The sequence below is a fragment of the Neovison vison genome, chromosome 3 (genome assembly GCF_020171115.1).
Source record: "Neovison vison isolate M4711 chromosome 3, ASM_NN_V1, whole genome shotgun sequence".
NCBI classification, from domain to species: domain Eukaryota; kingdom Metazoa; phylum Chordata; class Mammalia; order Carnivora; family Mustelidae; genus Neogale; species Neogale vison.
The window spans coordinates 40,270,204-40,295,281 of NC_058093.1; the positions used below are offsets into that span (position 1 = coordinate 40,270,204).

At 41.4% G+C, this 25,078-nt stretch overlaps 1 protein-coding gene across 1 annotated transcript in view; it reads left to right on the forward strand.

Moving 5' to 3' along the window:
- DIS3L2 (DIS3 like 3'-5' exoribonuclease 2) overlaps positions 1-25,078 on the forward strand; it is a 366,805-nt gene that overhangs the window by 143,698 nt on the left and 198,029 nt on the right. Inside the window, exon 7 of the mRNA XM_044241854.1 lies at positions 23,204-23,304. Coding sequence (XP_044097789.1) covers positions 23,204-23,304 — 101 coding nt within the window. The remainder of the gene's footprint in view (positions 1-23,203; positions 23,305-25,078) is intronic.

A 25,078-nucleotide genomic window follows, 5' to 3' on the forward strand; every position in this document is an offset into this window, starting at 1 on the left:
TTGGTCCTGTGGGGTGCTAATTATAGTAATGCAGGCTAAAATATGTCATCTCAATCCCTTTCTCAGCTGTGGGGTGTTTTGGGGGGACGGTTTGTGCCCTGTTTCACTGTTTTGACGGTAGCCTGGTCTATGAACATCTTAATTTATCCAGCCTATTCACATGTGAATTATAAAATCTTAGATCCTCTTAATATGCCCAATAGTTTGTATGTATCATTATCTTGCACATTTCTTACTAGAAAAAAACTTGAGTATTTTGTGGTTTTTTGTTTTTTTTTAATATAAAGTCTTTTTTTTTTTAAGATTTTATTTATTTATTTGACAGACAGAGATCACAAGTAGGCAGAGAGGCAGGCAGAGAGAGAGAGCAAGAAGCAGGCTCTCCGTTGAGCAGAGAAGCCTGATGTGGGGCTCGATCCTAGGACCCTGGGATCATGACCTGAGCCGAAGGCAGAGGCTTTAACCCACTGAGCCACCCAGGTGCCCCTATTTTGTGGTTTTTGATATTAAGTTGAAAGGAAATTTTTTTTTTATCATTTTCCTTCAGGTAATTATTGATATATTTAAAAAACCTGTTGTTGGGGTGCCTGGGTGGCTCAGTGGTTTAAAGACTCTGCCTTTGGCTCAGGTCATGATCCCAGGGTCCTGGGATTGAGCCCCACATCGGGTTCTCTGCTCTGCAGGGAGCCTGCTTCCTCCTCTCTGCCTGCCTCTCTGCCTACTTGTGATCTCTGTCTGCCAAATAAATAAATAAAACCTTAAAAAAAAAAACCAACAACCTGTTGGGGTTGTTTTAGTGTATATTTTAAACTGGAAACCTTAATGAGTGCTCTTATTATTCCTAATAATCTTTTAGTTGCTTGTTTTGATTTTGCACCTTTGAATTTGCACCTTCCCTTCCCAATTTTGTGCTGCTTACTTATTGCCTAATTTCACTGGCCATTGCTTTAAGAACTGTATTACATAATAGTGGTGATTGCCGTCTTCTGGACTTTAATGGAAATGCTTTCAGTAATAAACCCTCAAGTACAGTGCTGGTTGTTGGCTTGAGACCAAGTTAACCAACTGTCCTCTTTCTTTTTTACTAAAAGTTTCTACTGGAAATGGATGTTGACTTTTTTCTTTTTCAAGTGCCTTTGAGCTTCTTTCAAGATACTGTTTTTCCCTTTGGCTTATTTACATGGTAACATAAAACACTGAATAAATCTTGCATCCCTCATGTGACCATGCCCCTCATCTGGTCATGGTATATAGCATGTTTTCACATGTGACTCAATTCTGTTTGGTGATAATTTATTTGTAATTTTGGGGGCTTTGTGTAAAATGTGAGATTGGTGTGTGGTTTCTTTTTATTGTGCTCTTTTTGTTGTTTTGGTATTAAGTTCTATTAACTTGGTAGGAAGAATTGGGGAGCCTTTTTCTTAGTGCTTTGGGGCAGTTAAAACAGCATTGAGAATGATCAAATTTTCTCAATGATTAAAGCATTTAAAGAACTCATACTTGAAACATGGTCAAGGGTTTCTTTAGCTGGTACCTTCCTCCATTACCAGTGACCATTGTTTTCTGTAGGAATTCTTTTCCTTTTCTTGCATTGATTTAGATAGTTCATGTTTTCCAGAAAAATCATATATTTTAACCACATATTCTGATGTATTGGAATAGAGTTTTACAGAATCTTTTCAGTTGTTTAATTTTGTCTGGATCTGTTATAACCTCTTTCAATTTTCCCCTCATTTTGAAATTGCTAGTGCCCTAATTTTTTAAAAAAAGATTTTATTTATTTATTTGAGAGAGAGAGGGAGATCAGGAGCAGGGAGAAGGGTTGCAGGGAGCCCGATGTGGGACTTGATCCCAGGACCTGGAGTCACAACCTGAGCCGGAAGCAGACGCTTAACCAACTGGGCCACCCAGGTGCCCTGTTTGATTTTTAATAGAAGTTTATTTTTTAGTGTTTTTATTTATTATAAGTAATTTCTATTTTTATCCTTTCTTTTTTTTTTAAAGATTTTATTTATTTATTTGACAGATAGAGATTGCAAGTAGGCAGACAGGCAGGCAGAGAGAGAGAGGAGGAAGCAGGCTCCGTGCTGAGCAGAGAGCCCGACGCGGGGCTCGATCCCAGAACCCCGAGATCATGACCTGAGCCTAAGGCAGAGGCTTAACCCACTGAGCCACCCAGGTGCCCCTTATCCTTTATTTCTAAGAACTCTTTTTTAGACATGTTAAATCTGAGGTGACCATGTGTAGTTGGAATGCAAGTTGAAGTTGATGAGAGAAGTTTGGGGTGGAAATATAGTTTAAAGGGTCATTCATTCGTCAGTTAGTTTCTCTCTAAGACTTTTTTAAAGGGACTGTTACATAGAGGGCCCTTCCCATTCTCTTCTAACCCTGGGTTCCCCTTCTTGAAAGCCAGTAAATATTGTTTATCAAATTGTCCCCTGACCTAGAGTCTCTGTAATCAATAGAAGCTCTTGTGGGTTAAAAAAAATTGTGTGTGTATGTGTGTGTGTGTGTGTGGTAAAATACATAGCATAAAATTTGCCATTTTAACCAGTTTTACGTATACAGTTCAGTTGTATTAATTACATTCATGATTTTGTGCGACTGTTACTACTGTCCATCCCATAACTTTTCATCACCCTAAATAGATCTCTAGAACTGTTGAGCTGTGACCTTATTTCACCCATTGCAGCCTCTGATAACCACTAATCTACTTCCTCTTTATAAATTTGTCTGTTGTAGATACTTCATAAAAGTGGAATCATACAGTACTTTTCCTTTGTGTCTGTCCTATTTCATTAAGCATGTTTTCACAGTTCACTTGTGTTGTAGCTTGTATCAGCATGTCATTCCTTTTTGTGACCAAATAGTATTATGTTGTGTGTACCACATTTTGAGCCACCTCTTTTCTGCCATGAATGCTGCCTAATTACTCATCTCCTGTGGACGCATGAATGGTTTCTACCTTTTGGCTATTGAATAGTGACTAATGCTGAAATGAACACTGGTGCACAAGCATCTTCATCCCTGTGTTCCATTCATTTGAACATATGCCTAGGAGTAGAATTGCTAGGTCATCTGGTAATTCTCTATTTAGCTATTTGAGGAATGTGAGGTTTTTGAAAGGATTTTTTTGTTATGAAATGCATGGTCACTAGAAGGGTTAACAAAAACAAAAAATCATGATGAATTATAGGAAATCTTGAAGTAATAATAATTACATCTGTTCTTTATTGAAATATAACTGGAGCTTGCCCAGTTCTTTTTTTTTTTTTCAAGATTTTATTTATTTTTTGAGAGAAAGAGAGAGAGAGAGAGAACATGAGAGGAGAGAAGGTCAGAGGGAAAAGCAGACTCCCCATGGAGCTGGGAGCCCGATGCAGGACTTGATCTGGGGACTCTGGGATCATAACCCGAGCTGAGGGGAGTCGCCCAATCAACTGAGCCACCCAGGCACCCTTGCCCAGTTCTTTCATCAGCATGTCCTTTTTACTTCCTCTTCCCATTTAGTATCATGGAATCACTCCTACCTACATGCCTGGTTTCTCTTTGACGCCTCAGCAGGGCTAGGGGGCTTGGGTTTCAGAACATTACAAGTAATTTATTTTATAATCTGTACTCTGCCCCAGTCTATCCCTTCCTTACAGCACCTGGAATAGGAAAGCCTGTCAGCTTTCTTGCCCTTTTAACACAAAATTATTGCAATAGAAATTTAAATAAAAGGAAATAATCTATAATAAACTTTGTTCATGCTTTTATATGAAAATAGGAGTTTCCATGACTCTAGCATGCCCTTCTCAGTGGAGGTGAGTGAAGACTTGAAGGTCTCTGGAGTCCCCTTCCGCATGGCTCTTCTAGCACCCTTTTCAGTATGGTGCCCCTCATTCTCTTGCTTGCTGTCCACTTCTAACTTTATTCTTGGCTCCCTGGATTATTTAATAATCCACTTTTCTTGGGCTTACTGGTCATGAAAAGGGAAGATCAACAGCTTTTTGCGCTGGTGTCATTTTTCTCCTTATTTCTTGTCCCTTGTTCACTAGATTTCTGTTACCTTTGAATCACTCTCTTCCCAGTGCATCCACTCATCCCCTTCTCTGGTACTTTCCAGGTCAGGCCATTCCATGCTAGTAACAAGTGTTGGATATGTTTATAGTTACATTGTCATTGAAGTTGTAGAGTTCTGGACCTGCATGGGGCCTACAAGATTCATGTGCTGTTCTTGACATGTGATAGTCTACCCCTAGGGTCTTTTGGCGGAGCACTTCACATTAATCATAAATATTTCATAGCACTGAATGAAAATAGTAAATTTGCTTTCAGTAAGACTGTGAGATCAGCTTCACTTTTGTTAGAAATGATACAAGCCTACTACGGTAACAGTGACTTTCCTCACTAATCAGAAGCTCTAATTAACAGCTATATGTTTTTGATTAAAACAACAGCAGCAACAGAATAGCAGATTAATTTTCAATGCAGTTAAGTTACTAAAAATACTTCCAAGTGTGAGATTCTGGGCAAAAATTAATTTTTTAAAATGTGCTATAAAAAATCTGTTGTGATTAAAAGGTTAGAAACAACTGATCTAGTTCATTCCTTTTGTTTTACAGACGAGGAAACTGAGGCTCAGAGAAGTTACTTGGCTTGTCCAGTGTTCCACAGGAAGTTAGTGAGTTCATAAAAGAAAAATACCTTGTATTTACAGTAACAACAGACAATTTCTACATATGCATCATATTATTTAAAGAGCAAATCATACCAGATCAATTGAATTTCTTTCTATAAGAATATATTAGGCATTGTTTATTGCCCACCCAATGTCTATTTCACCTTTTCCCTTCCCATATGTGCCTAGATTTTCATCTGCTCCTTCCCCAGATCCTTGTACTTCGGGTGAAGTTGACCCCAGCTGCCAAGCTGAGTCTTGGTTGCCTTGTACCAGTTGCTTGGTATTCTTGCTTACCTTATGCCAACTGAACTTTCTGAAGAATTAGAAGTGTTCTAATCTGTACTGTCCAAAACCGTAGCCACCAGCCACCTGTGGTTGTTGAGCGTTTGACATAGGGCTATTGTGACCGAGAAACTGAATTTTTAATTGTATTTAACTTAAATTAATTTTACTTTAAACAACTATGTATGATTCGTGGCTACTGTATTAGACATTGTAGCTTCGTACCATTTCCTCTTCCCATAGGCATATGACCTCTGCAGTCTAATTGGGGTGATTCCTGCGTGGAGTTCTGGGTTGTAAGTAGTTTCCTGATGGATATCAACAGGAAACATTTATCTCTAATTGCTCCTGACAGCTGTTCTATGACTTGCTATTAGTGTTGTGAATAGAAGAATGGAGAACAGGAAAAAATCTGGGCCCCTCCCGCCATTAGTGGGCCTTAGATCCACTGACCCTGAAGCCTGCCTGCCTTTCCTCTGGACTTCCAGGCACATGAGCTACTGAGTCACTTTTAATATATATAAGCTGGTTTGTGTTGAATGTCTTGTCATTTCAACCAAGAATATCCAGGCAAATACGGAGGGCATTACATGCCGGTGTTACGCTCTTCACTGCAAAAGAAAGATGATCAAAGAGTAAAAATCTAGATGCTTGTCCTTCAGGTGAACTTAGTCTATAAGAGGAGTTACAGTAACAGATATGTGTTCTGGGTCTTGCCTGGGAATGGAAATTGCCTTCCGTAAGGTGGGAAGTATAGTCTGCCCCTGTCCTCAGGGCCTTGGTTAGACCATGAGTAGACTCCTGGCCCAAAAATCTTCAACACATTGACTGGCCAGTGACCAGTGAGATTTTTTTTTCTCCACAGCTTAAGGACTCTGGGGCTTAAAATGTGATATGGAATGATGTCTGGAGACACTTGGAAACAGAAACTGCTAGTAATCAAGACAGTGCACATGGAGAAGAGGAACAGATTTGTAGAGAGAGGGAAGGGTCCATTCAGAGAGGGAAGGGCAGAAGGTGAAAGGAGGAGGGAAGATGAGGGAGAGGAAAATAAAAAAAGTTTATTCTCGGGACGCCTGGGTGGCTCAGTTGGTTAAGCAGCTGCCTTCGGCTCAGGTCATGATCCCAGCGTCCTGGGATCGAGTCCCACATTGGGCTCCTTGCTCGGCAGGGAGCCTGCTTCTCCCTCTGCCTCTGCCTGCCACTCTGTCTGTCTGTGCTCACTCGCTCTCCCTCTCTCTCTCTGATAAATAAATAAAATCTTAAAAAAAAAAAAGTTTATTCTCTGGGCCATGAAGGATGAGTCTGGTTTGCCAGGTGAAGAAGGGTAAAAAATACTCTTGGTACAAACAGGGGCACAGAAGTGGATGATAGGTAGATTAATATCTACAGTGTGAATAGAGCACTTCCCAGTGGGAAGTCTAGAGAGGATGCTGGAAAAATAGGCCCTGGTGGGGTTTTTCCCAGTTATCTGTGGCCATGAAGAGTCTGTGGTAGTGGGAGTCATGCAAGGTTGTTAAGGAAAGGAGACTTAGGAAGAGGGGAGAAATTGGGGCATGGCATGGGACTAGTTAAGACTAGAGGCACTTGAAGACCTGAGCGGTGGCAGCTGGAATACAGAAGAAGAGATTGGTTACCAAGATATTTCAGAACTAGAATTGGCAGAGTTGGATGATAGATCAGATATGGGATTTGAAGCAGACTGGCATTCAGGAATGAGAGTAACTTGATATCTAGTTTAGTAACTGCATGAGTATTTACATTCTTAAATGAGAAAAAAACAAGACCAGTGGTGAGAGGGACTATGAATTCAGCTTCTGATCACATGTTGAATTTGAGTTATGTGAGGGTCATTCAGTTCATGACATCCAGTAGGCATCTGGAAATAGAACTGTAGACCGAGAGGAGGGATGGTGAGAATTACAGATCTTAACAATGTCATCAGTTGGAGCTGTGGGAAATTGATGAGGTTATCAAGTAGCTGGCCCACAGTTGGAATTTACCCAGAAGTAGTCATTGCCTTATAAAACCAAGGCACAAACTGGTAAATAAGAAAAACCCAGGGGCAGAATTGGGGGTTGGGAAGTAACGATAAAGATTTTGAGAGTTTTGTAGAAGACCTAACAGAAAAGTATATGGAACTAAGAGGGAAGTGATGAGTATTTTCAAGAAATAAAGGGATACTTCTCTTTCCTTAGCAGGTATCGAATGATTAAGATGATTTTCATTTAAAAAGATTAATTCTCACAATTATTTAAAATCAACCTTTAGTCAAGGAGGCTCACTCTCTCTTTTTTGCATTAAATTGAAAGAGAAAAGTTCAGTTTGTTATTCATTGAACTGAGAAACTGAAAATTCATTGAACTGAGAAACTGAGAAGCTGTAGATGGGGAGAGTTTTCATCTCCACTTCCCTCCACCTGGGACTCTGGGCACGATTGTCTGTGAAGTTTTCTGTTCTTTAGATTCTAAGAAGGGAAGGCTCAGTCAAGTCCATCTTCCCTAGTCATCCCTTTGGCCAAGCATCATATTTAACTTGCTACCTAAGGTTTCCGATATTTTTTTTCTTCTGGTAGAGACCCTTTCATTGACACTACAGAGGATTACTTGCCTACAGGTCCATCTTCCTGGCATTGATTTCCCCTTTGGTCACTCTAAATAATGTCCTTTCTCTCCCGAGAATTACCAACTAGGTTTTTGTAAGTCATGCAGTAACATGTCAGGGAATCTTTACTTAATAGAGCAGTGGTGACTGCAACCTTTTGAGATTTACGAAAAGCTGTTGAAGATTCTAACTAACCCTACGGGAAAACAAAACAAAATTGGGTCATGTGGCTCTGGATGGGGAGAGAGAACTGACAGCTGTCCTACTCTGGGTATAGAATGTCCACCATTAAGGGCAGATCTTATTTAACATTTTATAGGAGAAAATTGTGCCTGGTTTTCAGATATTGTTTTAAAAAAAAAATTCAAACATGAATGAGTCACCCCATTTCTATAAGTGGAAGCAGCCTCCCACCCTTGCATACCCTTTCACTAGCCCTGGAGTGAAAGCTCAGCTATACAGTGAAGTCTCTCATCTCTGCTACCAGTTAGCTGATCCCTCTTTGCCCAGTCCCCTCGACTCTGATTCATTTGCTTGAGCCAGAAGCCACAATAACTTATGAACTTGGTGGGCGTGGCCTAGGCTCTGACACTGTTTTTGACCCTCCTATTTCAAAGCATCTTTATAGCAGGTGGGCTTACTCTGGTACACTGGGACCAGGATCCAAACCTGTCTAGTGAGGCCTGTTTGCATCTCTTACCGGGGAAGGGGGGATCCAACAAAATCTGGCAACACTCGTAGTAGGGAGAAAAAGGTCCTGAACAAGAGCTTTTCCTAGTCATTCTTGTCTCCTACTGCTTCATTTTCCTTTTTATAAACACACACACACACACACACACCCCTTCATCATAAATACTGGTCTCGACTTCTTCACAGATTCTTTCATAAATCAAATAAGGTAATGGAAGGGAAAGTATATCACAAAGGTGAAAGCATAGCATCCCTTTATAGGCATTTCCAAATCATTTATTTATTTATTTATTTTGAAGACTGTTGCCTCTTGGAACAATACTTGTCCAATGAATCTTCCTATGGAAGTTCTCAGACCACATCTGTGATGAGCTCTAGTAGCTCTCTTTGGCAGTTCGTGCCCACTAGGGCTCTCCTGCCTGCCTCTCCAGCTTATGTTCTGGCACCTACCCATCCAGACTTTAGATCCAGCCCAGCTGGGCTTCGTTGAGTAGGAGTATCACTCCTAAACCCTCCTTGTGCTTTTCTGCCTTCGAGCGTCTGAGCCACCTCTTTTCTGCCATGAATGCTGCCTAATTACTCATCTCCTGTGAAAATCATCCCTTTGGTCTTCAAATGTCAGTTGTCATTTTACATGTGTATTAATTATCTATTGCAAACTTAGTGGCTTAAAGTAACACTTGCATTTTTTGTGGGTCAGCATAGCATAAAAAGAAGTATATATTTGGCCTCTGCCCCCAGTTTTTGACTCAGAGCTCCTAAAACCCTGGGAATTTCCTTAGCGATAGAGGTCCTAGGAGTATCTTTTGTTCTAATGTTTGGTCTGACCCTGGTTCGTGACACAGAGCTCCTAAAACCCCTGTAATTTCCTGAATGGTGGGGGTGATGGGAATGTCTTACATAGCTCCTAAATCCCTTGGCATTTGCCAAGTGATTGGAGCATCTATTGTTCTATGAAGCAGCTCTGTGTGTGGACCCCTGGATAGCTTCAGGATGGAGGCTGGCTATCTAGAAAACCAAGCCATGATTAGAAACTTGACATTTTCAGCCCCACCTGCCATCCCCCAAGGAGAGGAGAAGGGCTGAAGATTGAGTACTAGTTGATCATGCCTATGTGATGAAGCCGTCAGAAGAGTTTCAGAACAGCAGGGTTTGGGTTGGTGAGTGGAAGAGTGGGGGACTCCACTGTGCAGGAACAAGAGCTCCTGCATTTGGGATCCTTCAGGACCTTGCCCTATATAGCTCTTCATTCCGTCTGTTCATCTGTATCCTTTGTTAAGTTTTTTGCACTAAACCAGTAAGTGTACATCCAGTGTTGCCATGAGTTCTGTAAGCCATTACAGCAAATTATTGAACCTGAGGAGGGGGGATCATGGGAACTCCTCTCCCCAATACGTACCCAACTCAGAAGTGTGGGTAACCTCAAAACCCACTATGTACATTTGGTGTCTGAAGTTGGGGGCAGTCTCATGGGATTGACCCCTTAACCTGTGAGGTCTGTGCTAAGCCTAGGTAGGTAAGCATTAGAATTGAATTAAATTATAGGACAGCCAGAGAATTAGGGAGTTGCTTGGTGCAGAAAACCCATGCATTTGGTGTCCAAGGTGTTGTGAGGAAACAAGGCTCTCCTTGAGTCAGGAATCTGGGCATGGCTCGGATCTGTCCTCTGCTTCAGAGTTTCTCGCAAGGCTGTAATCAAGGTGTCACTCATCTGAAGGCTACGCTTATGTGGTTGTTGGCTGTATTAGATTCCTTGTGGGCTCTTGGACTGAGGCCAGAGGCTGCCTTCAGCTGCCTGCTGCATGGGCCTCTCTCTGTGGCAGCTGTCGTCACTGGATCCAGTAATGGAGAGAATCTGCTAACAGGGTGGGAGATATGTCTTATGTAATCTAATCACAGAAGTGACATTCCTTCATCTTGGCCATATTCTGTTAGAAGCAAGACATGGGCCCTTCCCATACTCGAAGGGAGGGGGTTATCCAAGGGTGTGAGCCCAGAAGGTTTAAGGATCAGTGGGGGCCCATCTTAGACACTGCTCATCGAAAGAGTTTTCCTCATTTTTTTTTTCAGAGAAATATATGTGATCTTTCTCTTCTGTGACTCTTCTTCATAGCTACTTTTTTTTTTTCAGTTTATATTCCATCACGGATCTTATTATGGTTTAATATTTTCTTTTCTTCCCTCACATAACTGTTTTTGCTCATCTTTCATCCACTTGCAACTCTGAGAACAGAGTCTTGTATTCAGCAAAAGCCTCCCATTTTTTCCTTCTTTGAAGCTAAAGAAGGACCAGAGTTGCTCCCTTGCTTAGCACCAGAGTCCTTTCTGTCCACAGCAGCCACATACGAGCCATTATAAAACCTTCAGATTCGCCAGTTGGGCATCAAAAGCAGTGACTCACTCATGTCTATATAACCTGGCTGGAGTGACCCACACGAGTCTGATTTGCATTTAGAGTTAGAGCTTGTTACCTTATTAAAGAGAAACAATTTTCCATCAGAGATGCTTTACGCATTAGCTGTTTTCAAGTGGTGCATTGTTCTGTTTCCGAGGGGGCCCGGTGGATCTCAGATAACGATACAGTCTATAAAAATCAATTTCTTCAAACTGTCTGTTTTCTTTTGCCTCTTAATGATCACTTTGTGGTCCTGATTTTTTAGGTCATAGCAAGTGAACTGATAAAAAAGACTGGCTCTTGGAAGGGCAGCATTTTAATTCTGTCCCCTTTTCCCAATAGTGGGCTGGACCTTATCATTCCTGTTGGAGATATTCAGTAGAGTATGCTTTAAGAGGCTGGTACATACGAGAGAGAGGATATAGGTTTGATATATGTGGAATTAAAGACTAAGAACACAACAAAACTCATCTAATCTAGCTTCCCATGCTTTGAGACTAGTCTCCACTCAACCCTCCAAGATGGCTTAGCATCTTTTTCATTTGAAGTTTTTTTTTTAATTAACATACCATGTATTATTTGTTTCAGGGGTACAGGTTTGTGAATCATCAGTCTTACACAATTCACAGCACTCATGATAGCACATACCTTCCCCAGTGTCCATCCACCAACCACCGCATCCCTCCCACCCTCCAGTCTCTTATGCTTTGTCTCCCTCTCTGGTTTCGTCTTGTTTCATTTTTCCCTCCCTTCCCCTATAATCCTGTCTTGCTTCTCAAATTCCTTATATCAGGGAGAGCATGTAATTGTCTTTCTCTTATTGACTTATTTTGCGTAGCGTAATACCCTCTAGTTCCATCCATGTCATTGCAAATGGCAAGATTTCGGGGTTTTTGATGGGTGCATCTTTCATATATATATATATGAAAGATGCATATATATATATGCATATATATGAAAGATGCATATATATGTATATGAAAGATGCACCTATCAAAAACCCAGAAATCTATCTATCTATATTTCTCACATTTTCTTTATCCATTCATCTGTTGATGGACATCTAGGCTCTTTCTGTAGTTTGGCTATTGTAGACATTGCTGCTATAAACTTTGGGGTGCAAGTACCCCTTCAGATCACTACATTTGTATCTTTAGGGTAAATACCTAGTAGTGCAATTGCTGGGTCATTGGGTAGCTCTATTTTCAACTTTTTGAGGAACCTCCATACTGTTTTCCAGAGTGGCTGCACCAGCTTGCATTCCCACCAACAGTGTAGGAGGGTTCCCCTTTCTCCACGTCCTCGCCAACACCTGTTGGCGATTTCCTGATTTCCTGACTTGTTAATTTCAGCCATTCTGACTGGTGTGAGGTGGTAATTCACTGTGGTTTTGATTGTATTTCCCTGATGCCAAGTGATATTGAGCACTTTTCATGTGTCTCTTTGCCATTTGGATGTCTTCTTTGGAGAAGTCTCTGTTCATGTCTTCTGCCCATTTTTTATTGGATTATTTGTTCTGTGGGTGTTGAGTTTGATAAGTTCTTTATAGATTTTAGATACTAGCCCTTTATCTGATAAGACATTTGCAAATATATTCTCCCATTCTGTCAGTTGTCTTTTGGCTTTATTAACTGTTTTCTTTGCTGTGCAAAAGCTTTTGATCTTGATAAAGTCCCAATAGTTCATTTTTGCCCTTGCTTCTCTTGCCTTTGGTGATGTTTCTAGGAAGAAGTTGCTGAGGTCGAAGAGATTGCTGCCTGTGTTCTGCTCAAGGATGTTGATGGATTCCTGCCTCACACTGAGGTCTTTCATCCATTTTTGTCTATTTTTGTGTATGGTGTAAGGAAATGGTCCAGTTTCATTCTTCTGCATGTGGCTGTCCAATTTTCCCAACACCATTTGTTGAAGAGACTGATTTTTTTCCATTGGACATTCTTTCCTGCTTTGTCGAAGATTAGTTGGCCATGGATTTGAGGGTCCATTTCTGGGCTCTATTCTGTTCCATTGATCTATGTGTCTGTTTTTGTGCCAGTACCAAACTGTCTTGATGATTACAGCTTTGTAATAGAGCTTGAAGTCTGGAATTGTGGTGCTGCCAGCTTTGGTTTTCCATTTTTTGAAGTTTTGATGGATAGCTAGTCTTGAGAAGTCTGGTAAAGAACACTGGTTTGATTTTAGTAAACACTGTATTCTGGTGTTGAAATAATCACATCATATTAAGATTTAAAGGTTGGCCCCTTTAAGAAAAACTTCGATGAAAGTCAACTTAAACTTGGAGGAATCATCCATCTGCTGGGAAAGATGCAGAATTAGTAAGTTAAAGCCAGCTACATTATGTGCCTACATTTTGGGTCTTTGGGGAGCCATGAGGCTAAAAGCCAATTAAAGCTTTAGTAGAGAGAAATTTAAAAGTGGTTTCTCCTGGGCAAGAGAAAGATTTGGAGCAGAGAGTGCGAGTAAAGCAGGAGAGTGTTGATGATGTAATTAATACAGTTAACAGCTGGGAATGGGAATCAGTGCAGAGCCCCATCTGAGAAGATGACTCTGTGAGAAACTCAAGTTTGGGCTTGAAAGCTGCACTATCTAGGTTTCGGCTTCAAATCAGGAACCTGAAGGCATCTCTGCATGGTCAGCCTGGTGAGGAGGGTGGCCAAACCTGCCACAATGAGTATGCAGATTGGAACAATATAAAAAATTGATAGCAAAGGGATTTTTCCTCTTACTGCTTGAGTATTAACTCCTTTGATCCCTTTATTCATCCTTTTCTCTTAATATGTCATGTCCTCCTTTCCCCAGTTTCTACCCATCTGTCTACTCTCAGACATTGTTATCTAACTGATGTTCCCAACCTCTGCCCGGAGATGTAGAGCCTTATCTCCAGCCTGCGTAGAGGACATTATCATACTTGTATTCCATTGTCATCCCAAACTCAAAATTTGCCCCAAACAGAGTGATTGACTTTTCTCATTATCTTATCACTCAGCCAGATCTCTCAGAAATCCTGTTTTCTTTTCCATTCTCACTTCGTCAAACCTGTTAGGATCCTGAAGGCTGTGTGGCATCATGGGAAGGGCATGAGGTGCCCGCATACATGAGGCTGGCACCTATGGGCAAGCCTGTTACTTGATCTTTGTAAGCCTCATTTCTGCTATCTCTCTAATAGGGTAATTGGCATGATAATACCTGCCTACCTCATTGGATTATTGGAGAATATAAAATGTGTTTTGTATATAAATCATGTAACACAGTACCATACGTGTGCAGTAGGTGCTCAATAACTAGTTAGTAGTTTTATTTTGAATGCACAGAGCACAGTGCCTGGCATGTTCAGGGCCACTGTTTGGAGATGCCACTCGCATTTGATCCTCCCCGGAATTGTGTTTCCCAGCTTGGAATGTAGTAGGTATCCTCCTCTAGCACTTCTCAACAGATGAGTTTGTAGGTTTCAGAGAAAAGCTGCTCTACCCCACCCTCTATGGTCCCCCTCAACTTTCAGCCACCACGTTCACAAATGACTTATGCCTAGACTCATCCCCTCCCTAATTTGTTTTCCTACGGAGAAAGTGGCATCTCTGTCCTTCTGCCCGAAGCTAATCTTTACCCCGGGGTTCTGATACCATCCCTTCCTTCCCAGGGCCCCCTCCCAGTCCTCATTGTGCCGTCTTCAACCACACCTCCTGGAGTGGTTCTTTCCCATCAGCAATTAACCATGACCGAGGCTCCCTTATCTTAAAAAAATAAAATAACAACCACCCTGTTGTGAGTTCTCTGTACCCCTCCAGAGAATAATACCACCCTGTATTATTCCGGTCCTGCCTAGTCAGACTTCCGGAGCCTAGTCCACACCCTCGTTTCCTCCGTTTACCTTTCATTCCGTTCCCCACGCGTTGCATTCCGACTTCACTGGGTTTCCTTCTTTCAAATGAGTCTTCAAAAGGGTTGCCTGTGACCTTGTTATTACTAGGGCCACCCTGCTGACCATGTTGAAATGCTTGTTTTGTAGTTTTTTGGTTTGTTTGGTTCTTTGGTTTTTGTTTTTATTTGTTTGTTTGTTTTGGTTGACTCACCCCACGTTAGCCTGATTTTTCTCCTACTTTCCCAACTGTACCTCAGTTTCCTTGTAGGCTTTTCTGCTTCTGCTTTCTTAAATATTGGTGTTTCTCCCTGCTTTGACTCTTCTAATTCGAAACCTTCTCTGAGGAGGCTAGTCCACTCATCCATTTGCCCTCTGTACACAGGTGACACTGTCATTTCCGTCTCTAGCCCAGACTTCTCTCTTAAGCATCAGATCACCTCAGACTTACCAAGTCCTACTAGAACTTAGATCGCCTCCTGGCTGCCTGGAGATGCTCTTCCTGTGGTAGCTCACTGCCCATTTGTCTACAGTGTGGCTCTCACACTTCAGTGTGAGTCAGAATCAGAACCCCCTGGGAAGCTTGTTCCAGCAGACTGCTGGGCCCCATCCCACCAGAAGTCCTGAATCCCTCCATCTGGGGGTGGGTCCTGAGAACTTGCACTTCTGGGAGTTCCCAGGTGATGCTGCTGCTGCTGGTCAGAGAACTCTGAGAACTTCTATTTAAGGAATTGATGCTGGTTTTCCCTATTCCTTACTCTCTCCTATGATCTCCCTCTTTTCCCTTCAATTAGCATTTACATAATCTTGTCAGTCTAGCCTTTTAACTACCTCTCTAGTGTGATTCAAGCATTAAAAGCTAACTGGATTTTCTTTCTTTTTTTCTTTTTTTATAGATTTTATTATTTGAGAGAGAGAGAATGAGCAGTGGAGAGAGGCAGAGGGAGAGGGAGAAGCAGACTCCCTGCTGAGCAGGCAGCCCATTGTGGGGCTCCATCCCAGGACCCTGGGGTCACAACCTGGGCTGAAGGCAGACACTTAACTGACCCAGGCACCCCTCTAAGTGGCTTTTCTGTCTCCTGTCTGACTTCTCTCTGAACATAGCCATTGTGAGCTTCTTAAAGCACAAGTCCTGTTAGTCTCCTGCCTACTTTATTCTATAGCTCTGCATTGCCTTTGGAGTAAATCCAGACTTCCTGATGTTGACCTGGCCTTTGCCTGCCTCTCTCGCACCAGCTCTTGTTTCTCCTTACTTCACACAGAAGGCAACAAGCATTCAGAAAAGTAATGAATACTTTAAATATACATTATATAGAAGTCATTGAGTGCCTCCTTTTACACACATTAACTCCATTTAATTTTTCTTAACCCTATAAGATTGGTACATTTTACAGAGGAGGAAATGTGACCCATTTTATAATGTTACCATCGCCCTGAACACCAACCGTGTCCAGTCAGTTGTGCCCAGGATGACAAGGTTGTATTCCCTCAAAACTCACTGTAAGAGCTAATAATGATAATAATGATAATGATAATGATATCAACAACAATATTAAGAGTATCTAAGAGTTTTGGTTATTGTACTTTGTGCCAGGGTACTCCCTGTAAACATAAATCATGTAAACTATTCCAGATTTACTGGGGAGGAAATTTACAGGGAAGAAATAACTTGTGTCAAAATCACATAATTCAAGGTCACAGGACAGAGGTTTGAATTTAGGTCTTGTGACTTCAAAGCTCATGCGTTTAACTACTCTTATCTTTCCTATGGGTGGAAGCAGTGAAATTGTATTGAGAGCTGTTTATTACTTGCCATCTTGTAAAATTTAAAAATTTTCAATGTCTATAACTGAATTATAAAATTTTTGGCAACCCTCTCCTCCTCATTGGAACCCACCCACACGTACCTGTCTTTCTTCCAGATCTTATACTATGGTGGTTGGACTTGGAGTTGTGCTGGGTTCTGACACCCCCTCTACTAAACACCTCCTTGGATGAACCCTGGGATAAGTTCCTTTGCCTCTTTGAATGGCTGATGGCTATTCTCTAAAAATCAAAACAGTAATACTTCCTTCATGGGGTTGCTGAGAAAAATAAATGTGAGAGTACCTGCCTCTTCTCTCTGTCCCTTGTGCTTTTGCCTTATGTAACATTGGGCATTATCATAGTGGCTTCTTTACTATCTCCTACTGTCTTCCTTACTATCTCCTGTTGTGTTTCCTGCACAGGTCACAACTGTCCCTTCCCCTGTTCTCACCCTGTCACTCTCCCTAACTATGCTCTACAGTGCCACCTGAAAAATATTTGTAAAATATAAATCTTGGGGACTTTCTGTTACTAGTAATGGTGGGCTATTATTCAAATACAGTTCTGCCTGCTAAAACAACTAAAAATATTTGCATAGAGTAAAAAAAAAAAAAAGACCCCAAACTTTGAACATTAAAGAGCAGGCAATGTTGCAGATTTGACCAGCAGTAATGGGGGACAGAAATAAAGCAGCTAGGGTCTCACAAGAAGCTGGGACTCCAAAGGGCTCTGCCATGTGGGTCAGCTCACTTGGAATTATAGCCCAGCTTCAAGCTGACTGGGTCAACCAAGGAATCTTGTCTTGAATTGGCTTAAGGGCTGGTATTCCTCCAGGCACCTGGCAAAACCAAGTGGAAATCCTTTCCGAAGGAAGGTTTCTTCAAACCAGGCCTCAAATTATTCAGTGATGAGCATGTAAATATAACCAGGCACCCAAGGAAACCATATCGCAGTTGCAAGAACCATCAACAACCACATGCAATAGAAGCAGCCCTTCATACATGTCATCAGATCATGGAATCTGTAAACAACTACTATATTTAAAGAAATAAAAGATAAGCTTGAACATATCTGCAAAGAGTAGGAAACTACGATATGTGACAAAGCAAATTGGAAAAGGAACCAAATAAAAATTCTAGAAATAAGCATAACTTTAATGAAATTAACTCAGTGGATGAGGAAAAATGTAGTATATTTGATGGCATAGTTTAAAGAAGAATGCCTCAGTGGATGAATTTAATAGAAGATTGGATAAAGCTAAAGAAAATTAACAAACTAGGAGACAGTAAAAAAAAAAAATTATCCAGAGTATAACATGGATAGACAAATAGAAAACACAGAGGAGAAGGGTCTAAATAAGTTAAAGTCTTAGAAGGAGATGAGTGAAAAAATAAGCAAAATGAAATTTAAGGGTACTGGCTGAAATTTTCCATAACAGCTGAGATACCAAACCACAGATTTAAGATGACTAATGATTGCAAGTAAAATTTTTTAAAAATCCCAACTTAGGTGCATCAAGATGTAAATCAAAAGCCAAGAGAAAATCATTAAACCAGCTAGAGAAAAAGATTCTCTTCATAGGAGCAGCAGACTGACCTTTTACCAAATATGATTCTGATCATGGCATTCTCAAAATTTTCAATAGCTTTCTGTTCCTATAATATAAAATACATGCTCTTCAGCATGTTTTATAAGGCCTTTCATACCTGGTCTTTTCAGCTTATTTGAACATTGAACCTTCCTCCTTCTCCCATTTATTCTTAATTGTGTGCCTTTGCACATGTTCCTCCCCCTTTCTGGGATGTCATTTGTTTAACTGGATAGATTGAAACTCCTTTTGCCCAATTCCTTGCCTTTTTCTTCACATTACCCCCCACTTGGCATCACAGTCAAATCATCTGAAGACCTTTTGATGCACTTGTGAAGTGTTAAGAATCATCAGACTTGTTAGTCTGTTGTTTATATATGAGAGGACCAAATCAAGGTAATTTTTTAAAAAAAGATTTTATTTATTTGAGAGAGAAACAGACAGAGCACGAGTGGGGAGAGGGGCAGAGGGAGAGGAGACAGAGACAAGCAGACTCCTTGCTGAGTGAGGAGCCCCACCCTGGGCTCGATCCCAGGACCCTGAGATCATAACCTGAGCTGAAGTCTGATACTTCACTGACTGAGCCATCTAGGTGCCCCCAGAATCATTTTTCTTACCAGAATCAGGTATTAGGTTTGCACTTGATAGATGTAAGTGGCCATACCAACCCTACCAAACCATGGCATTTTACTTTTTAAATGTTTAAAATAGAAGTTTTAGACAATCTGTAGAAAGAGATTAGGATTTCACTCGACGTTCCTTCCTAGAGTATGTGCTGGGGGATATAACGAATGGTTGCTTGTATTAGTAGTTTATCTATTTCCTAGAAAATTCTCTCTTTTAGATGAAGAATTTTGGTAGTTACTAGTTTCTAGAATCTTTTGAACTAGAAGGGACCACAGAGTGCATGGGCAATCTCTGACTTCACTATGGCAAAACCAAAGGCTGTGGGGATGCATAACCTTCCACCCTTGTGAGGACTTCCAGCCTCCCCTGTTCTAGTAATTTCATCATAGAGTTTTAGTGCTTTGTCAAGCCATTTTCCTGATATTCAATCAAAAGCTCCTTTAATTTAAGCCCATTTTTCATATACTAAGTCATCCATTGTGATGGAAATATACTTAGCATCATTCTTCTCAGACATGTCTCTCCAATTTCGTCTCTCTTTGCTCTCACTGCCACTATCTAATTCAGATTCTGATTGTGTCTCAGCTCGACAGCAGCCCCGCTCCCAGCTTTCTAAGATCTTCATTTGGCATTGTTTCCAAACTCATAGCCCTGAGACTTATATGTCCCTTACCATCAAAATGCTTAATAGGATAGTGTCCAGGCTTGTCAGTTCATGGTTTAGATCTTATGTTAGAAAGTATGTTCTGTTGAGAGTGGAGTTAAATCATAAAATATCAGTGACTTAAATAAGAAAGAAACCTATTTCTATGTTATATAAAAGAAGACCAGCGGTAGGCGGGCCAGGGCTCAGAGGGTAGTTCCACAGTCTTAAGCCCATTCTGTTGTGCTGCTCTCTGGTGTAGAAAGCACCCTTGTCCTGCAGCCTCTGGGACCAGGATGAGTGTTTGAGGTCCAGCTGTCACATCCAATTGCAACCAGCAAGAAGGAAGAAAGAGGGAAGGCTGGGCCTCCGTCTTTTAAAGACACCTCCCAGAGGTCACTTACAACACCTTCACCTGCATTTTGCTGGCTAAAACTTAGACATATAGGCTACATTAAGTTGCAGGAAAGCTGAAAAATGTAGTCTTTTAACTAGGTTTCCCCAGCTGAAATTGGAGTCCTTGTTGCCAGGAAAGAAGAGACTAGATCTTCGGCAGTAACCAGAGTGTCTGCCGCAGGACCTTTCTGCCATCCTCGTTCCTCTCCGCACCCCAGAGCCTTTTCACCCAACCCTTGTATCTTCAGGCTGTTAGTGGCTGCAGTAGATCTCTTGCTAGTCCTTTACCCTGTGGCCTTTTCACAGCTCTGGGCCTTACCTGCAGTGTCCTTTCGCTTTCTCATCTGTCTCACATCCATACATCCTTCAAGCCCAGGTCACTCCCTCAGGGCAGTTTTTTTTATCTCCTTAACAGTGACAACAGAACACTAATTCCTGGAGCCAGATAGCAGTGGAAGAAGAGCTTTCTGAACTTAGTAGTGGAACACACTTGGGTTTGAATCTCTTCTCTCCAGCTTGGCCTGGAAAATACAGAAATGGAAGGACTCAGCCTACAGACTGTGTTTAAAGCCACAGCCTAGACCTCTCTTCGAGTTCCAGACCTTTATATTGAACTGCTTATTCAGCGTCATCATTTGAAGGTTTCATAGGTGGCCTCAAAGAGGAACACCTCAGAAGTAGAACTCGTGGTTTCCACCTCCTCCTCTAGTCTCTCCTATGCCAATAATGATACTTCTATCGACCTAGCTGCAGATGTCAGAAAGCTGGAAATCACCCTTCACTTCTCATATCTAATGATCTGTAGGGTCTCCTGTCTGATCACCATCAAAATCTCTTTGTTCAAGTGTACAATGTGTCTGAGGTTGATCCTTTTCATTTCCTACAGTGCCTCCATCGTAGCACCATCCTCACGTGTCTGGATTGCTCCAGTAGCTCTTCGCTGGCCTCCCTGCCTCTGCTCTCAGCCTGCTTGAACCTGCCCTCGGGCAGTATGACTTTCATGCACAAATCCTTGCCAGCTTCCCCATGTATCCAGGTTCCAGTTTAGGACGTGTCAATCCTAGAAGATGCCAGCTGACTTGACTCCTTTTACCGCTCACCCTCATCCCTGCCATGCCCGTTCTGAGGCTCACTATGCTCCAGCTACCTGGTTTTCTTTCTGTTCCTTGTTTGTGCCAGGCACCTCCCACCTCTGTCCCTTCCCAGTACTTTTCCCACCTGGGGTCTTCTATCCCTTTCTTTACTCCTGAACACACCATCCTGCGGTGTCAGCTTAAATGTCACTTCCATGCAGGGCCTCTCTTCCTGACCTCTTAATCTAAATTGTATATTGAGAGAACTCTTCCTCCTTGAAACTGTTCTTTCCTTCTTCGCCTTCATCACGATTTATTGATTGAGTGGTTATTTATTGAGTATCACTTGCACATTAAAGTATATGTTCTTTAAGGGCTGGAACCATATTTCTTTCATTCACTGAATCCTTAATGCGCATTGCTCAATAAATAGACATGGAATAAATGAATAAATGAAGAATCTCATGATTAAACAGTGTGTCAGATCTCTCGTTAACCTGACAACTTTGCTATTAGGGTAGGGAGATGTAGTTGTTGGAAAACTATGAAGGTGGTTCACCTTTCTAACCTGTAATTGCGTTTCCTCACATTTGTTGAACGTATCTCTGATGCTCACCTGCAGGGCTGAAAGCTTCAGTTTGATTTATTGGAATGCACCTTTGAACAAAGCTTTGTTTCTGTCAGGGTATATGAACTCAGAACCTGGAAAGGTCATCTGTAGGTGTGATATTGGAAAATCACAGTTGGGCTCGCTTCCTTGGCTACCCCTCTTTCTTTGGATGCAACCTGGCATAACCTTTGGAACAGAAGACTTGCTTGTTGTTGGGGTGGAGTCTAAGGCAATAGTCATTTTAAGTTGGAACCATCAGTGACTGTGATAGAAGGTTGCATGCCCAGGATTTGGGATGCCTTAGAAGACCCCCTTGATTGCCAACTCTTGAGACTTAAAGTTCAGATAGCAGGTACCTAGGTAGAATGTGCTGGTTCATGGTATTTCCAGCCTCCTAATCTTTCCTGAATGACCTTGTTCTGTGGAGCACACTGGCAAGATACGTTATGGAGCAGATCAAAATTTGTGTGGGTTTTTTTCCTCCCCAAGAGTATAAAAGATGTGGTTCAGGAAGCATCTAATGACCTTGGAATCCTGAACTATGGTCTAAAATCCTGAACTGTGGATATCATCTAAGATGGATATCCTCTTTTACTGATGGACTGCGTGATCAACAATGGGAAAGTTCTCATTTGTTTTTTCTTTTGGGAAAACAGTGAGAATTCTGCTTTCAGTGGGCACTATGGTAGGCATATTTCAGTATAGATGGAAAAGCAAACAGTTGATCATTCTTAAACCCCAGTAGGTCAGATCATGTCAATGTTTCCAGAGTACGCCCAGAATGGTAAAACTTGGCCTTAAAGCTGAGCTTTGGCTAAGAGGCAGCCAGTCCTGAAAAGGATTTATTTATTTATTTTGGCCTTGGTAATGTCTAAATGATAAGTACAAGTCTCTCTTAGCTATCTGGAGTGGAGCCCACATGAATGCGCTGTGACCCCTAAAATGCAGAAACTCCAGTATAGTTGGATAAGACTATTTTGTGGGGGAGCTCTAAAGTAAAATATGAAAATACAAAATACTAAATGTTCAGTATTTTGTAATTTGCTGCATTTGTTCATGAGTGGTTTTAATACTTCTGGTACAGAGCCTAACTTCCCTCTTTATTAGGGAGATGTGGTTTCAGTTTCTTGGGTGAATGTGCATTTTATAAGTTTCTTAAGAAAGGAAATTAAACATTTAAAGACTTTAAATACTCTTTATATAATGTCACTAAGAAAAGCCAGGAAAATCAGGGTTGGCCGTTTTATTTATTTATTTAATAAATATAATCTATTTTCCCCCATTTTGTTTGTTATGGCTGGTACCAAATTACTTTTAAAAGTTAACATTTATTTTGATTTCAGCAGATGTGCATAATAAATTAACCTATCTCTCTTCTTCATTGTGGGCTGGGGCAGTATTTCACATCTAGTATGTTTGCCATTTTGACGCCTAACCCATTTAGCTCAGTTCAGTGTGGTTCCATATCTCCACTTATATGATGCTTAGCATTTGAATAACGTTAAATAGCTCAAATGTGGGCTCCTGAGTGTAAGCACATTCATGCAAGTTGGTGATGTGATTGACCTTAGCTGAGTCTCCTGACTACTGTGGGCTAGGGTTTCCTTTTCTGTAAAGTGAGTAGTTTAGGATAAATAAATGGTGCTCCAAATTTAAAATCCCACCTGGCGCCTGGGTGGCTCAGTCCGACTCTTGGTTTCGGCTCAGGTCAGGATCTCCTGTGTCAGGACACTGAGACCCACATTGGCTCCCTGCTCAGCCAGGAAGGAGTCTTCTCAGAAGAGTCTTTCCCTTGGCCCCTCCCCCCACTCACGCTCGCACACTTGCATGTGCCGGCTCTCTCTCTCTCTCCTAAAAAAAAAAAAAAAAAAAAAAAAATCTTAAAAAAAAATCCTGTGAGTCTGTATGCCTACTAGATAGGCATCTAACTGATTCCTCTTCTCTCTTTTTCCTCTCTCTTCTTACTTTAGGAAAAGAGGATGCTGATGCTCCCGTAACAAAAGATGAGAGCACCTCCACGTCACAGGACCCAAGAGCTTTACCAGAGAAGTCGCTGCAAAGATCAGCAAAGGTCATTGCCCACAGATTTTCTGCATATGTCCAAATGACTGTCACCTGAGCTACCTGTCAGAGGTGTCTCATGCAATTCAGTGGGAGCAAGGAATCATAAAAAGCTATTATTTTGTGTAACTTTAAAGGGATACATATATGTTGATTTGCCTGTGTTTGGATGAAGGTCCACAGACTTTCCTTTGTGTGTAGGTATGTTTACTGAAGTTCTGCATTATCTTTTTCTGCTTAAACCACTCTCACAGTGTGATGTCTTTTTTTTTTTTTTTAAAGATTTTATTTATTTATTTGACAGAGAGAAACACAGAGAGAGAGGGAACACAAGCAGGGGAAGTGAGAGAGGGAGAAGCAGGCTTCCTGCCAAGCAGGGAGCCTGATGTGGGGCTCAATCCCAGGACCCTGGGATTATGACCCTAGTCGAAGGCAGACACTTAAGGACTAAGCCGCCCAGTTTCCCCTAACATGATGTCTTTGATTTCCAGTTCAGGTATGTAAAGTGGAGTGAGAATTTAGGAATGATGTGAAACAGTACAAATGTAGATGCCTTCTATATTCTTAGTTTTTTGCTTCAGGTTTTTTTATTGTTGTCATGTCCACATCGAATTCAAAAGTAAGTTTTTAATGCCCTTTTTAGTTTTCCCCCAAGTATTTAATTTAGTTATTGTAGACACAAAAAAACTGCTTTTGCATCCTGTCTGTTTTGCATAGTTCAGTTTTATTTTTCGGTTATATATGCTAGTGGCATATTCAGATATGGGATCAAAACGGCTGACCCTAGCTGTGCAGATAGCTTGTGGTAGAAGAAGTGGTTCAGTGGGTGGTAATAAGCAGGAGGCTTTCTCTGCCACAGACCACCCGTTCAGTGTGTTCGACTTGCAGTGGTAGTGTTGCCCCTCAGTCTAGCCCCTCTTGCAGATTGACACGAGGAATTTCTGAATTATATTACATTTATGTTATCCTCAAGTGCCTACCAATTATTTTAATAAGCATTTTGAATACTAACCATATACCCATATACCAGGCAGCATGCTAGGTATAGAAGATTGTAATGAATGGAAAGCCTGTGGGCTAGATCTGGCTTAAAAAACTTGTGTTTTGTGTGACTTGTGCAGCATTTAAAAATTTTGACTAAGTAGCTTACTAAAAAAAGAGAGAGAGTGAGAGACTTCTGGCTTCTCTTGATGAAACAAAACATCTGACAACACTGGGCCGCATTCTTCAATGACTTTAGTCCGAGCTGAGTATAGGCCCCTCTCTTAGATGGAACTTGTGTTCTGCAGTTTGCTGCTGCCCCCTCAATGGTACTCTCTCTCTTGCTGGGTTGGTTGGTTTGTTTTGATAGCTTCTTAGTGAATTCAGTAAAAAATTGCAAGGCAATGCAGCACTTGTATGCAAAACTTACACTGTGGCCAAGTCATTTCTCCAACTAATGTAGGAATCACAGGTGATGTCAAGCTACTTCATACACTTCTCATGCTGTCAGATATTAAAACAAAAAGCAAGGACTTCTAGTTCAGACAAGAGGGCATAGACTCGTTTCTCCTTGCTCTTTCCTGGTAGTACAGCTATAAACCCTGGAAAATAACAGGAGGGAAGGAGAAGAATCCATGAAATAAGATGGGATAGGGAGGGAGACAAACCATAAGTGACTCTTAATCTCACAAAACAAACTGAGGGTTGCTGGGGGGAGGGGGGTTGGGAGAAGGGAGGTAGGGTTATGGACATTGGGGAGGGTATGTGCTTTGGTGAGTGCTGTGAAGTGTGTAAACCTGGAG